The sequence below is a fragment of the Anabrus simplex genome, chromosome 3 (assembly GCF_040414725.1).
Source record: "Anabrus simplex isolate iqAnaSimp1 chromosome 3, ASM4041472v1, whole genome shotgun sequence".
Taxonomy (NCBI): domain Eukaryota; kingdom Metazoa; phylum Arthropoda; class Insecta; order Orthoptera; family Tettigoniidae; genus Anabrus; species Anabrus simplex.
The window spans coordinates 515,775,694-515,795,725 of record NC_090267.1 but is presented as its reverse complement, the minus strand read 5'-3'; the positions used below and the strand labels follow the sequence as shown (position 1 = coordinate 515,795,725).

General features: G+C 38.2%; 1 protein-coding gene across 1 annotated transcript in view; it reads right to left on the bottom strand.

Annotated features, from left to right (window-relative positions):
• Window positions 1–278: 278 nt before the first annotated feature.
• The window catches only part of fsd (fates-shifted), a 119,112-nt gene continuing 99,358 nt past the window's right edge, over window positions 279–20,032 (bottom strand). Inside the window, exon 7 of the mRNA XM_067143702.2 lies at window positions 279–5,222. Coding sequence (XP_066999803.1) covers window positions 4,965–5,222 — 258 coding nt within the window. The 3' untranslated portion in view covers window positions 279–4,964. The remainder of the gene's footprint in view (window positions 5,223–20,032) is intronic.

The following is a 20,032-nucleotide window of genomic DNA, read 5'->3' as shown; positions in this document are numbered from 1 at the left end:
GATGGCAGAGTAAACCGAATCTCTCTTGGGCGCCTATGGCTGAGTTTTAATTAATTTTGTCAGGTTAACATGAAATGTCTCACCAGAGATCTTTTACATGTTGACATCGTACAACATGCAAGTGTCGAATGGACTTTCTTTTCCGCCCTTCAAAAATCCGACTACTTCTGTTGGGTTTGAACCCGGAGGCAACACACTACCACTGATCTACAGAGGAAGCTACTGACTAAGGTAAGAGAAGAGAAACCATTGCTTATGTAGTAAGGATAGTCAATGTGTAATCTTAATCTCTTTATTTATTTATACGGAATGCAGAACTGTTCAACAAAACTGTCTCTTACAATTCAATATGAACAGAGTACTTGATTTTCAGAAATTTAAGCAATACAACACACACTCCAATTAAATGAAGCAGTCAAGTGCCAAACAACCATGTCTACTCACAAGTCTGTAAATGTGAGGATACAGGTACATAGGAAACAATATCCACACTTCACAACCTCATTAAAGAAAATTAAAACTCAATTTATTCACACCACAAAATGCACAATGGCTTAATGCATCGAGAAAATGCAAAGACTACTACAAAAAGTATTCAAACTTGATTAATGATGATTTATAAATTCTATAAAACAGGTACAATAACAGACACTTGCATTTACAAACAAATTACGAGGTGTGTTTATAAAATAACCGAACTTTGAAAATACCGTGCAAATATGAAATCTTACCGGCTTTTGGTAAGTGGTGCTGTATCCTTCCTATGTAACTAGCCATTTGCTGTGCAATGCTCAATTCTGAAACAAGTAGCTACTGCTCAGATTGAAAGCGAGTCGACTATATGAAAGACCTGTCAAGATGTCTGAATATTACGAGCAGGTTATCTGTTTCAGACAGGGGAAAATATTTACGGAGGCAAACCAGACGATGAATAAAATACTATCACCACAGTGGTGTGGAAAAAATTGCTGAAACAGAAGAAAGTGTGGCAAGACAAGTTGAAGATGAAAGTGTTCATACAGCCCTTTTTGACATCAACAGTGTTCTGCAACACAAATTTCTATCCGAGGGCTCGAACGGAGAACCGCTGTATTATCTCGAGTTCTGAGATGTTTCAGAGAAAATTTTAGGATAAAAAGACCAGACTTGTGAAGAAACAACTCTGCAGCTTCCACCACGAAAATCATTGCTGTTAATTTGTGAATTTTTGAAAAAAAAAAACAATCTACCCTATTCACCGGGGCAGTGAAATTCACCCTGAAAATGATGATTTCAGTCAACTGAGGAGATGAAGCAGAACTGTAAAAGATCTCCCAAACTGCCTACCAGGACTTCAAAGTAGACAGAGCCAACTTAGGTTCCTGGCAAGTTATTTTCAAAGTTCGATTATTTTTTGAACAGGACTCGTACATATCCACTTATATATACCATGGGGAATTGACAACTAAAGCAGGGAGATATACCAAACAATGTGTTCACAGATAAAGTGCACAGAAGTACAACAATTTGTTCCAATACATCACAAACTAATTAAGGAAGTAATTAAAGAAACTTATCACATGCATTAGCTACAATCAATTCCACAGAACATATAAGGTTGACCAGACATTCCAGTTTCAACACAATTGTTCCGGTGTTCCAAGAAAAAACTTTGGGACACGTATTGCCCTTGTTTTTAGCCGAGAAGCAAAATGAATACATTTCCTCAGTTATTTAATTTTATTGTTATTATCAGTGCAAGAACCGAAGAGCATTAGAAAAATATTTTCACAAGACAACAGGGCTTCACAAAGGTAGTTTGCCAAACAGAAGTGAAATGAGGTGGAAACAAGTTCTAGAATTCCAGGAAATTTGATCTTAAAAGACTCTTAACAGACTATGAATAATATGCGTAAGTAAATTTGAGAACGGCTTCATTACAATCTATCACGTAATTAATTTATTAAGCTTCAAACAGAGAACTCCTAAAATCCATGAATAAGTCTTTTTCATGTTTAATTACCAATGATGGCCATGTGAACTGATGACTGTTTTTTCTGCATTATTCAAGTGATTCAGTAATGTGCAATAGTCTATGCACTGCTGTACTTTAATTTGGTCAAGTGAATTAACATTTAGTACATCATTCCTGAATTATTTCATTCTTTTTGTAAGTAATGTACCGTTATCCTTTCCAATATTCATGATGAATCTACTCTTAGCAGAGGTTTTTACCTGCTGCATTACAGTTTATTGCCAGTAACACACTATCCAGGCGTCTGAATTAAAGTGTCCTGTTTTTCTGTGAAAAATCTGGTCAGCTTCTGCAGAAGGGAAAATTGCTAGTCTAGAATAATTTGCTATACCCACTTAATATTTATTTTCTTCTTTTATGAATCATCATAAATGTGGAAACCATTTTGTTTACATAAATCATTCTTCCAGTATTTAACAAAATACAAGTTCCTTTATGTAAGAACCTGGCCGGAAACAATAAGATTTTCCCGCATAGAAATGTAAGTATAATGCTAGATACTCAAAATTTGACGCTGTGTACAGATACACAAAACACTACTTTCTCTGCCAAACATTAAATATGAAAAATTACAATCAACATTGCAACAGAGTAATATAAACATCAATAAACAGAATAACACACTTAAATCTATAATCAGAGACATCTACTTTTCTCAAAAAATTAATTTACAATATTTTTGAACATTAACTTTTTAAGCAAAATTGATCAACTTATCAGATGTAAACCTAACAGAGAAGTACCAATTTCAAATGATCACTTAGCTACAACCAAAAAAAAAAATTGTAATAATAATAATAATATCATCTATGAAGCTATAAGCAAGTCAAGAAAAGATAAATATTTTAATGAACTAACTAATAAAATATTTAAATCCAAATAAACAGTTACAAATATAAGCAAGTCTTACTTTTTTTTTTTGTAAATTCAGTTTTAAAAATATAAGAGGAAAAGTAAATTTTTTAAATTCAACAACAAAATTTACAGTGATTTTTTATTTCTGTCTCCCATATTAAGTATATTTGGTTTTCATGCAGTCAGGTCAAAAATTTCATCTTTTAATCATAGAAGTGTTTAATTTCAAAAAATATTATTTGATAATTCTTCAGGATGTCCTTGTGCAATAAATAAATTTCAAAAAAAAGCAACGCAAAAAATTATTCACACACAATTTATTTAAATAAATTAGATTGAGCACAGGAGACTGATAACATGAAAATAACTGCAATTACTAAAAGAAAACTAATTACTTTGTCCACAGTTAAATCTAAATACTGAATTTCAAGTACTTATTTCTTTCTTGAAGGATGGAGTTCTGCAGAATTCTTGTACATTAAAAAATTGTATAAATTAACAGTTAATATTAATTCAATTAACAATACCACTGAAATTTGAAACTGGATCCATTATACATCGTTGACGTTTTATGAACTGAAACATTACCTGTACTAACATGGCTACACTATCTTCAGTCATAATTTATGAAGGAAAAGGTTTAAGAATACAAATACTTACTGATTGGAAATCAGTACTAGAGAGCAGGTCGGTACAATATGTCAAAACCTTCAAAAGCAATTTTTTAAACATATAGCATAACTATAGATGTATATTCTGGTGAAAGAATTTTATAAATATTGCATTAGTTTTGATATTGCATTAATTTTGATGTGATGATTAAGAAAGGTTACGTGTAACTGCAAGTCTGAGAAAACTACATTATGAACTATGTGGAATATTTTAAAAGATTTTCCCCCTTTTATTCTGTAGTACAATGCCTAAAAAAAACTGAACAGAATTGTGCATCTAGGATGGATAGCTGATTGCACAAAAAATATCTGCATGCTGACATTGACCAAAATATGTTACTTTAAAGCACTACAAAATCAAAATTACCGGTACTAATTTTGCTAATATATTTCTGGAAGTAGCCAGATTGTTAGCTGCGACTCTATACAGAACAATTAAAAAACCAGAATGTATATACATTAATAACAATTGCAAGAAATGAAGCAGTGAAGAAAAACAGCTAACGGCTGATATTTTTAATAATCTTATAACAGTTTAGTAATGCCTGTGAACTGTAATCAGGTAATATTTTTCTTAAAGAAAGTTTCATTGCTGTACATGCTATATGGACTGAGATAAAAATAATTAAAGCAACCAATTTTTGAAGGTTGTAACATACACTAACCCCTGTAATGTGAAAACATACAAGGAGAAATATCAGCAATGTTAATAATATAGAAAGTACAGCAGTAGAAATATGAAGAAACAACTTTATTCACGAGATACAGGATGTGGATATTACATCCTTGAGCACCCTTGTGTGCATCAGTGTCAGAAAAAAATCAACAGAAGTAGGCCTTCCTTTTCCAGTAACGAACTGATGTCTTTTGGACCGTGACTGCTATCACTTAAACACATACCACCATGCCCAGGCACTTTGTGCTTTCCCATTCTCACTTCAAGACTTACATATAAATCAAATACTCGTTTTCAAAGGAACCAATTAAACAAGGGTGATTCATAAAATACCAACAACATCAAAAGAAATACAATGGAATGAAATTGTGCATATTTACACTAAAAGACATATGGAAAAATATATATTTACACGGTACTCACTCAAAGAAATATTCACTGCACAAGCACACAATACAATGAAAGATGTCACAAAATGGATTAGCAAATAGGAAATTATAATTTGGAAAATCACCCTTGTTAAATTAAAGTGTTATTACTACATACAGCCATTGTTCTTCTGTAATAAGCCCATATTGACTAAAGGGTACAGAAAAGCAAAAATCCTCAGCTTGTGAGGACTTTTTATTATTTACATAAAAAAATACTTCTCCAATGTTTCAATTTTTGGAGAACTCATGATACAAAATATTAAAATGAGTTAAACCCAAGTCTTACACAACATAAGGAACTGAAGATATAAGTAGACTTAATCTGCATCTTCTTGGGAAAAGTTCAAACTCATGCTAGAATTGTGAGGGTACAAGGGATGCCACCAGTCCAGTACCTTGACGTTCACCACAGGATCAAATACTAACGTGTTGCTGTTATCATTGTAACAGAGAGGACCAGATCCGAACTCTAGTCTCATACGATACGAACACAGCCCGTGAGACAAGGTCATTGTAACGTTACACAAAGTCTGGCCCAGCACCAAGGGATGGGGGATGTAGTTGAGGCAGGTTACCTGAAATGAGAAATGGTATTTTGACGATTAAATATTTCATAGGTAATCAATTTCAGATTATTCCGTACTGCAGAGCAATATCACATAAAATTAAAGCTAAAAGGTTTCCACCTATTCAATACTATTAATTGTAACTTAGTTTCGGTCTTGCTAGAAACTTTGACACAAGGTATTTACAATATAATTATTAAATTAATGTTGTAATGGTCCACCTTTCAATACTATAATATGCAATATTCTAAATTACATTAATTAGAGACTAGTTTCAGCTGGGGCTGGCCATCTTCAGCCTTAATGTAAAACATCTAATAACTAAACAAATGTACATGCACACAATTGACATAAAACAAATTAAACAAATATATACAAATTGACATTAAAAACTGGGATGAAATTATGAGTAAATTTGAAAATAACTTGGTTCTAAATTCTTGCATCTTGAGTATGCTCAACATCGAGACTCTTTCATGTATTAATATTCACAGAACTGTTAGTTCTAATACTGCTAATCATTACTAATTCAATTGTAAACGGGAACTGGTAATTCTTGATCCCGTAGTTCATCACCAAATCTCTTTGAGTGGTGTTAGCCATATGCAAGTCATTGGACGCCGCTGTAAATAACCACCAGCTGACAGAGAACTGCTAGATGTTGTTTCAACATCAATCAAAAAAATAAAATGAGATGCTCTCATTGTGCTTGTTAAATTATGCTGAAATGTTGGACATTGTCAGGACGGCACATGCCAAGATGTGGTTAAAACAGATACATTGTGTCTGGTATGAAATTTGCAATTCATTGCAGTGCCCATGAAGTTAACCTGAATAAATTAGATGAAATTAAATTAATGAATTGAATGAGAGTGTGTGTTAGTTAGATGGCATATGTTATATGAGACTTACCTCTTAATACGGTATGCTGCTCGTTTGTGAATTAGGGGGTGTAAAGAATCTTGACGGATTGTACTGACTGTTTGGGTGCGTTTTCTGAAAATCTTATATCTTAAGTAGCTTGGGTGCTCGATAATAGTTAGGTCTAAAAAATTTATTTTCCGTTCAATTTCGGATTCAAGTGTGAATTTTATGTGTGGGTCAATGTTATTTAGATTAATGAGGGTGGTAGCTGCGTTTGTAATGCTCTCATCCATAATTACTATGGTGTCATCTACAAATCTTGACCACAAAAGGATCTTGTTAAAGTTATTATTATCAATTTTGGTGTGTTCCAAAAAATCCAAGTAAATCTCAGCTAAGATACCCGAGGCCGGCGATCCCATAGCCAAGCCTTCTTGTTGATAAATAACATTATCGAAAGTGAAATAGTTGTTGCTTATAACTAATTTAAGCATAGACATGAAATCCTGTATTTCTAGTATAAAACTTAGACCTCTGTATTTGCTTAAATTCTTTTGAATGATGGGGTATATTTTGGAGATTTGTATGCTAAGATACATGTTTACAATGTCGAATGAGTGGAGAGAATGTTTTGAATGAATTGTGATGCTTTGTATAATGGACTCAGTCTATAGTTAATGATTGGGCAAATGGGGACGCCGGTTTTGTGTATTTTGGGGAGGATTTTGGCAGTGGATAAACCAGGGTTCATATTAATTAATTTAGTTTTTTCTTGATCTGTTAAAGGATATGAAGTACCGGTATTCTTGAGGGTCTGCTTAAGTTGATGTTGGATTCTCGCGGTAGGGTCTTTCATTATTGTAGAGAATGAGCTATCTTTAAAAAATTGATTTGTTTTGCTTACATATTCGTTCTTGTCCATTATGACGATAGTGTTGCCTTTACCTGCTTCTGTAATTAGGAGATTATTATAATTGATTTTCTTTTTTAGAGCACGTATTTGCTTTTGTGTGAGAATAGAATCTTTGCAGCTATTGTCATCATGAGTAAGGAGTGAATTATGAGAGTTAATATTATTTTCTGGGTTGTGAATGGAGTTTAATTTTCTTCCTACTTCAAATCTTACTTCGTCTTGTTTATCTGCTGGTAATTTGCTAATGGCTAATTCTGCTTCTACTGCTGTAGTGATGGCTGTGTTCAGAGTGTTAAAATTAGGCCAACTGTGTTTAGGGGCCCTGGCTAAAATGGAATTTTCGTCTTCAGTCAGTGGTACTTTGGACAAATTTATGATTGGAGGGTCTATCCTTGTCACTGACAATACTACATATCAGTATGTGTAAAATCAGCAAGATATTGCAGAATTCCGTCATACCTAAATTTTATTCAGCAATATTCACGATTATTTTAAGATGACTCCGCAGTTTATGAACCGTAGTTGAATCAAGGTCTAAAAATGTTTTAAAAACATAAAATATTTTATTATTGTAAATTGCTCACCAAATTTATTGAGCTTACTATTGCATGTCCACAGGGACATGAATCAACTTGAGAACTGTTATTCAGCATTCAGTATCTGTTTGACTCACAAGTCTTTAACTTGTTCAATAAGGTTTTATTATGTGTCTTTGTTTTAATGTAGATTACATAGGGTTTTATATCACGCACAATTCAATATCTGTCATGGTAATTTGCCTAAACACAGTAAAACCTCGTTAAGACGTTTTTGCAGGGCACAAGGGAAAAGAACGTGTTAAACGAAAGAACGTACTGCTGAATATACTAGAAAAAACTATCCAACAGGGATATGGAAACACTAGGTACAATTTTTTCCAACATGAGGGAATTTAGAGATAAAAATTTAATTGTTCCGTATTGAAAAGTATCACAGTTAAATTGAAATAATAAATATGGTAGCTCAACCTATTCAATACAAGTAAATAAGAGATGTAGAGATTACATTCTTATTTAATTAAAAGTGGAAATGGTACCAGTTTCGACCCCAGTCTGGGTCATCATCAGTCGATTATAACTCGAAAAACAATGCATAAGTAAGAAAGAAGTTAACATTCAAGTCCACACAATATCAGTTGAAGAGGCGATATAAAAATGACGGGGATAGGCACTGTAAAATTCAGACGAAGTGGAATGTAAGTCACTTAAAAGAAGTAATGCATAATCTTCCGAGCATCAGCACGGCACACGTAATGTTTGGCACTGTCTCACAACGTTCACGAAAAGCAGAGAACAGTTAAATGAGCCAGACTGCATACACCGTCAGGCACAAAGTCACAACACAATCCAAATATGAAGATCTAAAGTCACGAAGAAGCCGAAGACGAGCAGCTCAACCGAAGTAACTTGCAAGCTCCAGAAGATTGGCGCGATGTTTACAACGTCAAGTGCTGTAGTTTCATACGCTGACGGAGATTGAAGGATAGATTGATGATCAAGTATTTGCTTAGTTCACGAAAATGTACCTATATATTGTACCAGTAAAAGTTCGGGGCGTAAGGCATGAGAAGGATCTCAGGTAGTGGAAGTTGGTTTTTGGAGCCGGTACAGAGCAGGATAGACTCGCAGGGCGAATAATAGATGGTTATACCCTTTTTCAAACAATTTATTAATAATGTTAATCAATTCACCACCCTGCAATGTCGATATAGAATGCAAATAATTTGTTGAAATCAAAAGGGTTAACGTAAATCTTCTTGAATGCAATTTGTGAAAATAAATAAATCTCACAGATCCAATGGTCTTTTGCGAAAACATAAAGTGCCAGTTTTTCACCTAAAGTCTTTCTAAGTATTATGACATGACATGAACACACTTATAATTGAAAATAAGAATTTGAACTTCTGTTGAGAGTTTCTCAGTTTGTGAGCCTTGAAACATAGAACACTTGAAACTCCTAGAGTCTTTCTTATGTGAAATAGATTTATCATTAAAAGATGAATTTTGAGTAATGGTGGAAAACTACGAAGTATCGTCACACGCAGCACTGAGTAAACCACTGTTCACGATTGGTAAAAAAGAAGAAAAAAAGTCAGTTTGTGACTACTCACTTATTAAAAAACTTGGATTACGAATACTGATGAGAATCTGGAACTTTCCGCGGGTGCAGATGATGACTCAAACTTGAAGTTCCACGAAGAAACCACGTTGATGTTATAGATGAAATGATGTTGAAGGTAGTTGGATCTTGTAGAATTTTCTGAAGATTTCTGCTGCTCGTGGAAATGATCTTAACACACGGAACATGCAAGTAGTATTTACAGATACTATGTTAATTTTAGGACGTCCAATGAGTGATCACAGTCCTTGTTGCAAAAAAAAAAACAACACTATTTTAAACTGTCACTGGGAACGTCCAACACAGTGCAAACACATAATATTTCTCATGACCGTCTCTAACCACAGTCTTTAAATCGTTGTCCTGACAGATAACACTGATTCTTTAATGTTGATAGAACTATCTTATTTTAGAAAAAGTTCTTAACTTTCACTAAGTTTATCACTGTAACACGTCAAGTCCTAATATGGCACATAAATAAAAAGACATAGTCCAAGGATGTGCTATGTTAGAAAATAAGTTCTAGAATAGTTAAAGTTACTGTACACGACAGTTTCTGTTGGTAATTTAATATTGTGTGCAATTAATTAAGTCCACACGTCATGTTGTGAATGTCCAATATATAACTTCGAACTTCACTGATTTCGTACGTGTTATACTTCGAAATGTCTATAAGTTATATCATAGTTGCGGCACAATAGACTACTTACGGTGCGACGTCTTTTTTTTTTCAAGTACGATGGCGATTTACTAGCCCGTAATTTCGTCTCCGCGAAACACGACGAAAAGTACTGTCTTCGAGACTGCATGAACATACTATATGAGGGCCAGTCTCCCCTCTCTCTTACTCATACATATACTGCACTGCTCGACTGGACTGCTTGCAATGAACTGAACTCAACTCACCACACAACTACCTGTTAGCCTTGACCCAGTGGCATATATAGCTGGCGCTGGGAGGGGTAGTTTCTCTCGGTCATGTGACCGTGAGTGCGTAATTTCTGTTAGTTTTTAAATCATTGTAACTCAGCAACCGTAGGATGGATTAATTTGGAATTTATAGAGGTTAGTTTTCATGATGTCCGCTACAATTTAGCGTTTGTTCCATTAAAATTGGTACAGGCATTGAAAACTTGCGAAAAGAAAGATATTTTCGAGAAATATCCCTAGGGGAGGTGAGCTTTGAACGACAGGTGACGTCACTTGACTCCGCCTAGCGTACTCGTGGAGTCTGGTACATACTGGAACATTCTTTTACTTAGATGTTCGTACGTCGGACGGATCTTATATGCTGGAACAACATTTCTTTTGATAACTATGGACCAGGACCTAGGCTTTCCTGGTATAATATGTATATAATTATAATACGATTCAATATAATTGAATATGTAATTATGATCTTGAAGATTTTTAGAACAGTTGACGTGAAAAAACAATAGTGAATAGAAAAAAATTGTAAAAAGCGCAATACCAGAAACAAATGAAAACGTGTATGCACAGTGCGCTATTTCTTGAATATAAAAAATTCAGGTCGTGATTGAAGCAGTCAAAGTTGGCGGACGCAAGGCATGAGTTTAAATTTGAAAGTGAGGGCCCAAAATGAAGGTGGCAATGTATTTTTTTTTAGGGGTGAAAAGAAAAATAGGATAAATTAATAAAGAAAGAAGATTAGTGGATAAGGAAAGATTAAAAGGGTTTAAAGTTGAAAGGTGGTGAGAAAGGATAAAAAAACATTGTGAGACAGAGCCAAACATTACGTGTGCCGTGCTGATGCTCGGAAGATTACGCATTACTTCTTTTAAGTGACTTACATTCCACTTCGTCTGAATTTTACAGTGCCTACCCCCGTCATTTTTATATCGCCTCTTCAACTGATATTGTGTGGACTTGACCGTTAACTTCTTTCTTACTTACGCATTGTTTTTCGAGTTATAATCGGCTGATGATGACCCAGACTGGGGTCGAAACCGGTACCATTTCCACTTTTAATTAAATAAGAATGTAATCTCTACATCTCTTATTTACTTGTATTGAATAGGTTGAACTACCATATTTATTATTTCAATTTAACATGAGGGCATGACGCCGTGCATCCATAGGTATAGTGAAAATTATATGAGAAGGGAATATTGAGAGAGAGGTGTGAAAAACACCAGACAACAAATATGGAAATATTTGCACAGGGACCCTTAAAAATATCAAAGTATTATTGCAGTTCACACTCTTTCTAAAACAAGCCTTTTATTTTGGAGCAGTGGGTTATTAAACATTATTATGCTCTCAGACAGTGCATAAGAATGACTCTGGCTGCCACTTTGAATCTGAAAAAACTCTGACCGAAGGTGCGAGTTTCAACATTCATGCCACCTCTGCGCACTTAAAGATGCGGATGCCAGTCCACTTTCTGACAGAATTCAATTCTGTCTTAATTAGTAGGCAATTTCATGAATTTTTCCGTATCCATGACTAGGCTATCACAAGACGTGCACCATGCGGGTCAACTTCACACGATTATGTTCTTAATCCAGATGTGGACATGACAAACATTCGCTACCCTGAACTGTACCATTCAACACAAATACATTTCTAACTTCTGAATGCACAATACAAGCACAAACAGGCTCGCTGTGTTATTCAGCAATCTCACCGCAAACTGGCAAGCAAAATTGAGCATTTCTAGGCTTGCTCCCTGAAGGGCATCTTATCCTGTCAAGTTCAGGAATTCAAGGCCTTTTCCTGTAATTGTGCAACTGTGGCAAGAGCTCTCACCCGAGTTGGAAATCACATTTCTTCCACAAGGGAAGACTAATAACATTTTCATGGCAAGGAAAAATGTGATAGTACTAAGCAGTACGTGACACAATAAGCGAGGTATTTTTATATAGATTTAATACGAAGAGAAACTGGACTTCAAATTTATAACATGTTAAGCGGGAAAACGTGTTAATGAGGAACGCACTTACCAGGTTTCACTGTACATAAATTATTGTGTATTAATAATAATTGTAAACTTTAAAATATAGACACATCTCGTAAAAAATATCCGACAATGTGGTACTACATATATCACACCCCTGAAATGTATTGATTACGACACACCTTATTTATCATAACACATGGCATATGTTATTATGTTCGTCAGTGTATGTAACTCGCCACCGCATATATCTTCCACCCCATTTTTAACATCTGAAACTGCAGAAAAAAATCCCCACACATAACTCGCATTAATTTCTGACGTTGTCATAAAGACATACACGAAATAAAGTTTGGGTATTCCGTGGACGTGCCTACATTAAATATCGGGACTGTACCAATTGCTGTTACGGTACTTTGTACATTGACAGTACAAGAAGAAGCTGCATTTCTTTCTACCTGCAGAACGGTTGAGGCTGGCTGTTGTAACAAGAATACCTAACTCGCAAATCCTCGCCCCAAAGCCACATTCCTAGCCAGACAGTCACACTCGGCCATCCCTCTCACTCTTCAGTCTTATCGCTGCCTGTCCGGTAGTCAAGTGATTACGGTATTAGGTATTGTCCATGTGTTGTATTGTCGACAAGTACCAGTATTCTGTCTTCACATTTCATTGTTGTTTCTCAGTCAAGTTTTCTTTTGTAGGTCGAACTTTAAGTTACGGAGAAACGTGGGAGTTCTACGGCCAGGTTTAAACTCAAAGTACCGGGCGAGTTGGCCGTGCGTGTAGAGGCGCGCGGCTGTGAGCTTGCATCCGGGAGATAGTAGGTTCGAATCCCACTATCGGCAGCCCTGAAAATGGTTTTCCGTGGTTTCCCATTTTCACACCAGGCAAATGCTGGGGCTGTACCTTAATTAAGGCCACGGTCGCTTCCTTCCAACTCCTAGGCCTTTCCTATCCCATCGTCGCCATAAGACCTATCTGTGTCGGTGCGACGTAAAGCCCCTAGCAAAAAAAAAAAAATAAATAAAATAAACTCAAAGTGATTAATTATTTATTTACTTACCTTATGGTACAAGTTAAGCCGCGCACAAACTGAGTAAGATGTGAAAGCAACAAATAATTTACAAAATAGAATAAATATAGAAATTCAAGGTGAAACAGAGTAAATTGAGAGAGATATGTACGAAACAGAAAAATAGAAAGAAAAAATACATGATGATGATGAAGCTTGTTGTTTAAAGGTCATCGGCCCCTAATGGTACGAGATGGACAACATGAGATGATAATTAAAATGTTAAAATGTATCCACTGACTAGAGTTTAAAAGAAATGGTGATGAAAAATAATGAGATTAAAACAATCAGTGGATCTAATTCGCAATACCTTATTTTCTAATAAAATTATAGAAAAATACAGGTGACAATGGAATAAGGCATTGCCTGGAAGTACAGATATATATATAATTCAAATTAGAAGTTAAGATAACACATTAAAATATGCAAACACGAACTAAAATAGAGTCAATGGAATAAAAGCTCAGTTAACAGAAATACACTAAGACAAGGGACAATATTACACACGATATAAAAGACCACAATCCCTCATAAAACGGATGATGAGGTCTATTGACTGCTCCTCATCTCACAGGATGAGGGAGATGGTACTCGGGAGTTTTAGACTACGGCGCAGATCGACCAGGTACACGCACTCTGTAAGGATGTGTACCATGTTAAGATGATCGCCGCAAGTACACACCGGAGAGCGTTCTCCTTTCAGTAAATAGGAGTGCGTTAATATATCGTGGCCGATACGAAGGCAACATAATATCATTGCTTCCCTCCGAAAATCCCGAAGGGAAGTCCTACATACCTTTGTTGTAGCTTTTATTGCTCTCAGCTTATTTGGAAGTGGAGTGGCCTGCCACTCCATGTCCCAATGGGACATAACCAAATGTCTCAGATGAGAGCGAATATTACTTGCTGGAACCTTGTACGCAACAGGGGCAATGTAACTGCCTTCTTGGCAGCCTTATCTGCTAACTCGTTTCCCTCTACACCCATGTGGCTTGGGAGCCACATAGGTAAACGTAATTCTGGTGCCGGCATCCGAACACCCGGTCAGCAGGTTCTGGATTCGCTGCACCATAGGGTGTCGAGGAAAACAGGTATCAATAGACTGTAGCGAGTTCAAGGAGTCAATACACACCCGAAAGTGTCGGCACTCATCGGACAGTGCGTACCGCAGAGCTTCACAGATATCATAGAGCACTGCTGTATACACACTACCGGTTTTCGGGAGAGTAAATAGAAACCTATCGTTATGGGCAACGAACGCACAGCCCACTTTTATTTCTGCCCTCGAACCATCCATGTAAATGACGACTCAACCTGGATACCGGCCAACAACGGACAGGAAGAGCCTCCGATAAATTGAAGGGTCCGTGTTTTCCTTCGGGCCAGTGTGCAGATCCAGGACTATGTCAGGTCGTCGTATTAACCACGGAGGTACTCCACATGGTTGTCTGACAAGGCAGGGAACAGAAGGTATGTCAAACAATTGGTGATGATTATCCAGGCATATTCCAAATGGCCGCAATGCTCGATGATAAGCAGCATACAGCTGACTGTTTTTATTGTGGAATACACAAGGTTAGCCTCAGGTGTAAAGGCAGCACACCAGATTCAGCGAGCAGGCTAGCAATGGGGCTTGTACGAAAAGCTCCCATTGAAAAACTAAAACCGCTGTGGTGGATGCTATTCAGTTTCGCAAGGACACTGTGCCTTGCTGATCCATATGCTGCACTGCTGAAGTCTAACCTAGATAAGATATGTGCCCTGTAAAATTGTAGGAGCACCGTGCGGTCAGCCCCCCAATTAGTACTGTTAAGGAACTTCAAAATATTCAACATCTTAGTGCAATGCACTTTTAACTGCCACACATGTGGCTCCCACGATAATTTGCTATCAAAAAGGAGCCCAAGGAATCGGTGTCAACTACGGGAAGAGCGACATTTCCTAAATAAAGCTCAGGATGCAAGTGAAGAATGCGCATTCTGCAAAAGTGCATAACAGAGGTCTTTTGTGGTTGAAAACCTAAAAACCATGTTCTAAAGTCCACTGTTTCACTCTCCTAATAGCTTGCTGTAATTATCGCCCTGCTATAGTGCAGAGCATAATCGTCCACATATAGTGACGGTATTACTGCTGAACCAGCAGCAGCGACAATACCGTTCATGGCAATCGCGAACAAGGTGACACTAAGAACCGATCCCTGTGGGACTCCATTTTCTTGAACATGGTATTGTGAATATGCTCTCTCTACTCAGGCACGGAATAGATGGAGAGACAAAAAAATTCGCAATAAATACCAACAAGTGACCTTGGAATCTCCACTGAATCAGGACTGAAAGGATATCGTATCACCGTGTCGTGTCATAAGCCTTTTCTAAGTCAAGGAAAACAGCCTCCAAATGCTGTTTGCAGAGAAATGCATCCTGGATAGAGCTCTCCAGGTGTAACAAGTGGTCAGTGGTCGAGCGAGCGGGTCGATACCGACACTGGTAATCGGACAAAAGTCCTTGTTCCTTCAGACACCACACAAGTCAGCGATTTACCATCCTCTCAAATAGCTTACACAGGAAGTTTGTAAGACAAATATGTCTGTAACTTCCTGCATACTTAGGATCTTTGTCAGGCTTGAGGGCAGGAATGACTTTGCCCTCTCGCCACTGAGACGGAAACTCACACTCTATCCAAATTCGGTTGAACACATGAAGGAGATATCACGATGGTAATTCCCAGAGCCAGATACATACGCAAAATGACTAGCCAGATGGTTAGCAATCGAGAGTGGTTCAGTGACGATACTGCCTGCAATGGAATATTCCAGTACAGAAGATGATCCTTGGATACCTGAAATACGTCGAAGCTTAGTCCACACTTGAGATGATGGAGTATGTGACGTATTGAAAAGGTGGACCCAAATAATTCATTAATTTACTCTACATATCTCTCCCATGAAGCTTTCTTATTTTGGCGAATAAGAACTCGTGCCTAGAGCGGAGTTTTTTAAATGTTACCAAGTTGACCACAGTAGGCTGCCTACGATAACGTTTATGAGCGTGACGGCGTTCTTCAATAGCTGCTGCAGTTTCTTCGTTCCACCAAGGAACGAGTTTATAATGAGGAGTCCCTGAATAGGAGGGAATGGACTCCTCAGCAGCAGCAAGAATAACTTGTGTTATGTAAGTTATTTCGTTGTCTATGGTCCGCCTGGTCTCATCGTTAAAAGACAGCTAGTGATGTGAACTTTGGCCAATCAGCCTGTTTAAGAATCTATCGAGGAGGAGCCTCGACAGATTTTTGTTTCAACAAATTAAGAATAATGGGAAAATGGTCACCGTCACACAGATTATCGCGTGTATTCCACCGAAACAGCGGAACCAACGTTCGGCTGCATAGACTTATGTCTATGCGAGAATATGTACTGTAAAGTACACTGAAGTGAGTTGGTTCCCCTGTGTTCAAAATAAATAAATCCAGCTCTGTTACTAATGTTTCCAGCTCTCTTCCCCTGGGACAAGACGTCTCAGAGCCCCATATGAGGTGATGCGCGTTAAAATCAACCATTAAGAGGAAGGGAGGTGGAAGCTGATCTATAAGATCAGTGACATAATTTATGTTAAGAGGCTGGCCTGCTGGAAAATAAACATTACACACTGTTGTTATGACAGGCAGCAGTACCTGCACGCAACTGCTTCCAGTGGGGTTCTTAGAGGAACCTCTTCGCTATAGGTATGAGAACGAACAAAAATACCCACGCCACTGGACACCCGGTGAGCATAATATCGTTCTGTCGAGTCATCATCATCATTTCCCTTTATCCAGCTGTAGCCAGGTATAATCTGAAATTTCTCAAGACTGTATGATGACCTGGCCTGAAGTTTGTCTCCTGAATACAGACTATACTCGCCGCGAACTCACTAATGAGCTGGTGCAGCTCAGCAAGATTCCTGTCATAACCGTTACAATTCCAATGTAACAGTGCCACAGTGTGGACTAAAAGAGAGAGTGTTAGGTTATGAGCAACAAGATGCTCTGAAACCTAAACACTACCAATATCAAGATCTACATCTGTAGATGTAGAAGACAGCTCGACGTCCATCCCATCGTCGACAGAAAGCGGGATTGACGCCCAGAACTTCGATGCTTTCCGGGGGTGGGAAGTCCCCCTATGAGGGGAGCGCACAAGTTTTGGATCAAGCGTACCTGCTGGCGCAAATTCATACCCTCCAGATGGAGGGCATGATTTTCCCTTCGCAGAAGTGCGGGAGCGCCCGGCTAGGGCGTTCCTCTTCTCTGCCTTCTTTTCGCGTTTAGACAGACTGGGAGATCATTTCCCAGCCCTGGTCGACGATGCCACCTCTGCCAGCGTGGGAACGGCTTTCACAGGCTTAGGAGTCTCAGCCGGCACAGACTTCTGTGTGGTCGAAGGTGGGGTGTTCCCCCCTTCGAGCTTTTACTCTTTACGGCTTTGGTTGCAGGAACAACAGCCACCTTGGGCGCAGCTATCGCAATAGGTTTAGACTATATAAACGATGAACCTGGAAGACTCTGTGCTATCTTCATGTAGTCTAACATCTTGGTGGGTGCATTATAGCACTGAACTTACGGTGCGCTTCCTGGTAGGAAAGACCATCCAGGGTCTTGATCTCCTGGATTTTCTTCTCATCGAGATATACCAGGCAGTTCTGATCTCGGGGCGAGTGAAGACCAGGGCAGTTAGTGCATTTGTAAGGAGTTGAGCACTCCTCCACGCCGTGAGCTCCTCTACCACATGTAGCACATACAGACTGATTCGAGCAATGAGATACCATGTGCCCGAACCTCTCGCATTGAAAGCAGTGCATAGGAGGCAGGATGTACGGCCTCACATCTCAGCGATTTGTTACCATGACTTTTTCTGGTAACACTGACAATTTGAAGGAGACAATGAACGCACCCGTGGCCACGTCCGCGCCGTTGACTTTGCGCGTAATGCAAAGTCTTTAGGGGAAGGTGCGGGGATGGAAGATTGTGTACCTAGGTAAGCCTGCTGTAGAAATTTCTGAACACTGTCAACAGCTCTGAAGATCTGTGGTTTCCCATTTTCACATCAGGACTCAAAAGTTCTATTGCAAGGTGTGACTTCACAGGATGACTAAACAAGGTACATCTCTCTCCCCTGAATGGACAGCAACATGATACATCATGATGATTTGAAGAGGGAAGGTGGAGGTCTACATAATGTGTGGCTGAAAGCAGTCCAGTATTCAATTAATGTTTAACAGTCACCAGTCAACGAATATTGTCGTCATCCCATGATTGATACACGGTAGCCTAGTGCTATCTGTATTTTGCTGCACAGTCTTGTGCATTATTTCAGAATGTTTCTTTTTGCAAGTGGTTTGACGTTGCACCACATATCAAAGATTTCTGGCAATGCTGAGGATGGGAAAGGGTTAGAATTGGGAATGTAGTGGCCATGGCCTTAATTAAGGTACAGCCCCAGCAACTGCCTGGTGTGAAAATGAGAAACCACAGAAAACTTTTTTTTTTAATTTGTTTTATATCACACGACACAGACAGGTCTTATTTTGAAGATGGGATGGGAAAGGCCTAGGAGTGGGAAGGAAGCAGTCATGGCCTTAATTAAGGTACAGCCCCAGCAACTGCCTGGTGTGAAAGTGGGAAATTATAGAAAACATGGGTGGCCCAGATTGGTTGCGCAGTAGATGTTAGTTTTCCGTCGTTCTGCTCGTGACGTCATCACAGGAGCACCGTGACTGTGTAGCATACAACCGCACGTGTATCTCATTTCGTTGTTTATATTCTGTCTTATAAAGAAAGGATTTCCACGTAATAACTATATGTAATTTCTTTCCGTATATTGCTGATGGTTTATATAGTGGCCTACTGTATTTTGCGTAGTGTGTGTGTTGTAGTTCGTTTCTGTGAGATCTTTGTTAAGTTGCTGTGTTTCGTGCAGTGAGGTGCACTTATTTTCTTTTCGTTAGTTGCGTGAACAGTGTAATAGTAGCTGGAGTGAAATTTATGTGTTCATTGTACAGTATCATTGCGATAGAAAACTGTACCGTTAATGATTCACCGACCGAGCTCGATAGCTGCAGTCGCTTAAGTGCGGTCAGTATCCGGTATTCAGGAGATAGTAGGTTCGAACCCCACTGTCGGCAGCCCTGAAGATGGTTTTCCGTGGTTTCCCATTTTCACACCAGGCAAATGCTGGGGCTATACCTTAATTAAGGCCACGAACACTTCCTTCCCATTCCTAGGCCTTTCCTGTCCCATTGCCGCCATAAGACCTATCTGTGTCGGTGCGACGTAAAGCTAATAACAAAACAAAAAGAAATATTCACTGCAATCTACAGCGACACCTGAGCCGGCTACATCGCCGACCGTAAAAGAAAATATGACAGGTCAATGCGAAGTCCCACTGAAGAAATGCTATCCATTTCTTCTAGTACAGCCCCTGTGGGATGGATAGAAATGTTATCTCGGGGAGGTCTACTCGTTCCATCGTTAGAATGGTAAACCAAATAAAGGAATTTGAGTTAATTTTCAGGGACGCTCGCGGACGTGCTGAACTGTGACGCATACCTAATATTATACGCAAAGTGTGTCAAATAATTAGCAGTAAATTCCCGCTGTACCACCAGAAATATTAAAAATGTATGTTAGAACGAGAATATTTATACGCATACTACAAATGAACATTCGGACAAGAACTGAAAAATTCATGGCAGCTCATCGGCGAAAGGCACGACAGTGGATTTCATCTTCAAAAGCAACCACTTCATGACATCTAATCTCACAGGTCACGACTGTGTTCTAATGAAGTGTTTTTCCTGTTTTTTCTTATTGTTTAATTTAAAAAAAGTAGACTATCTATGCGGAGCCTCCGTGGCTCA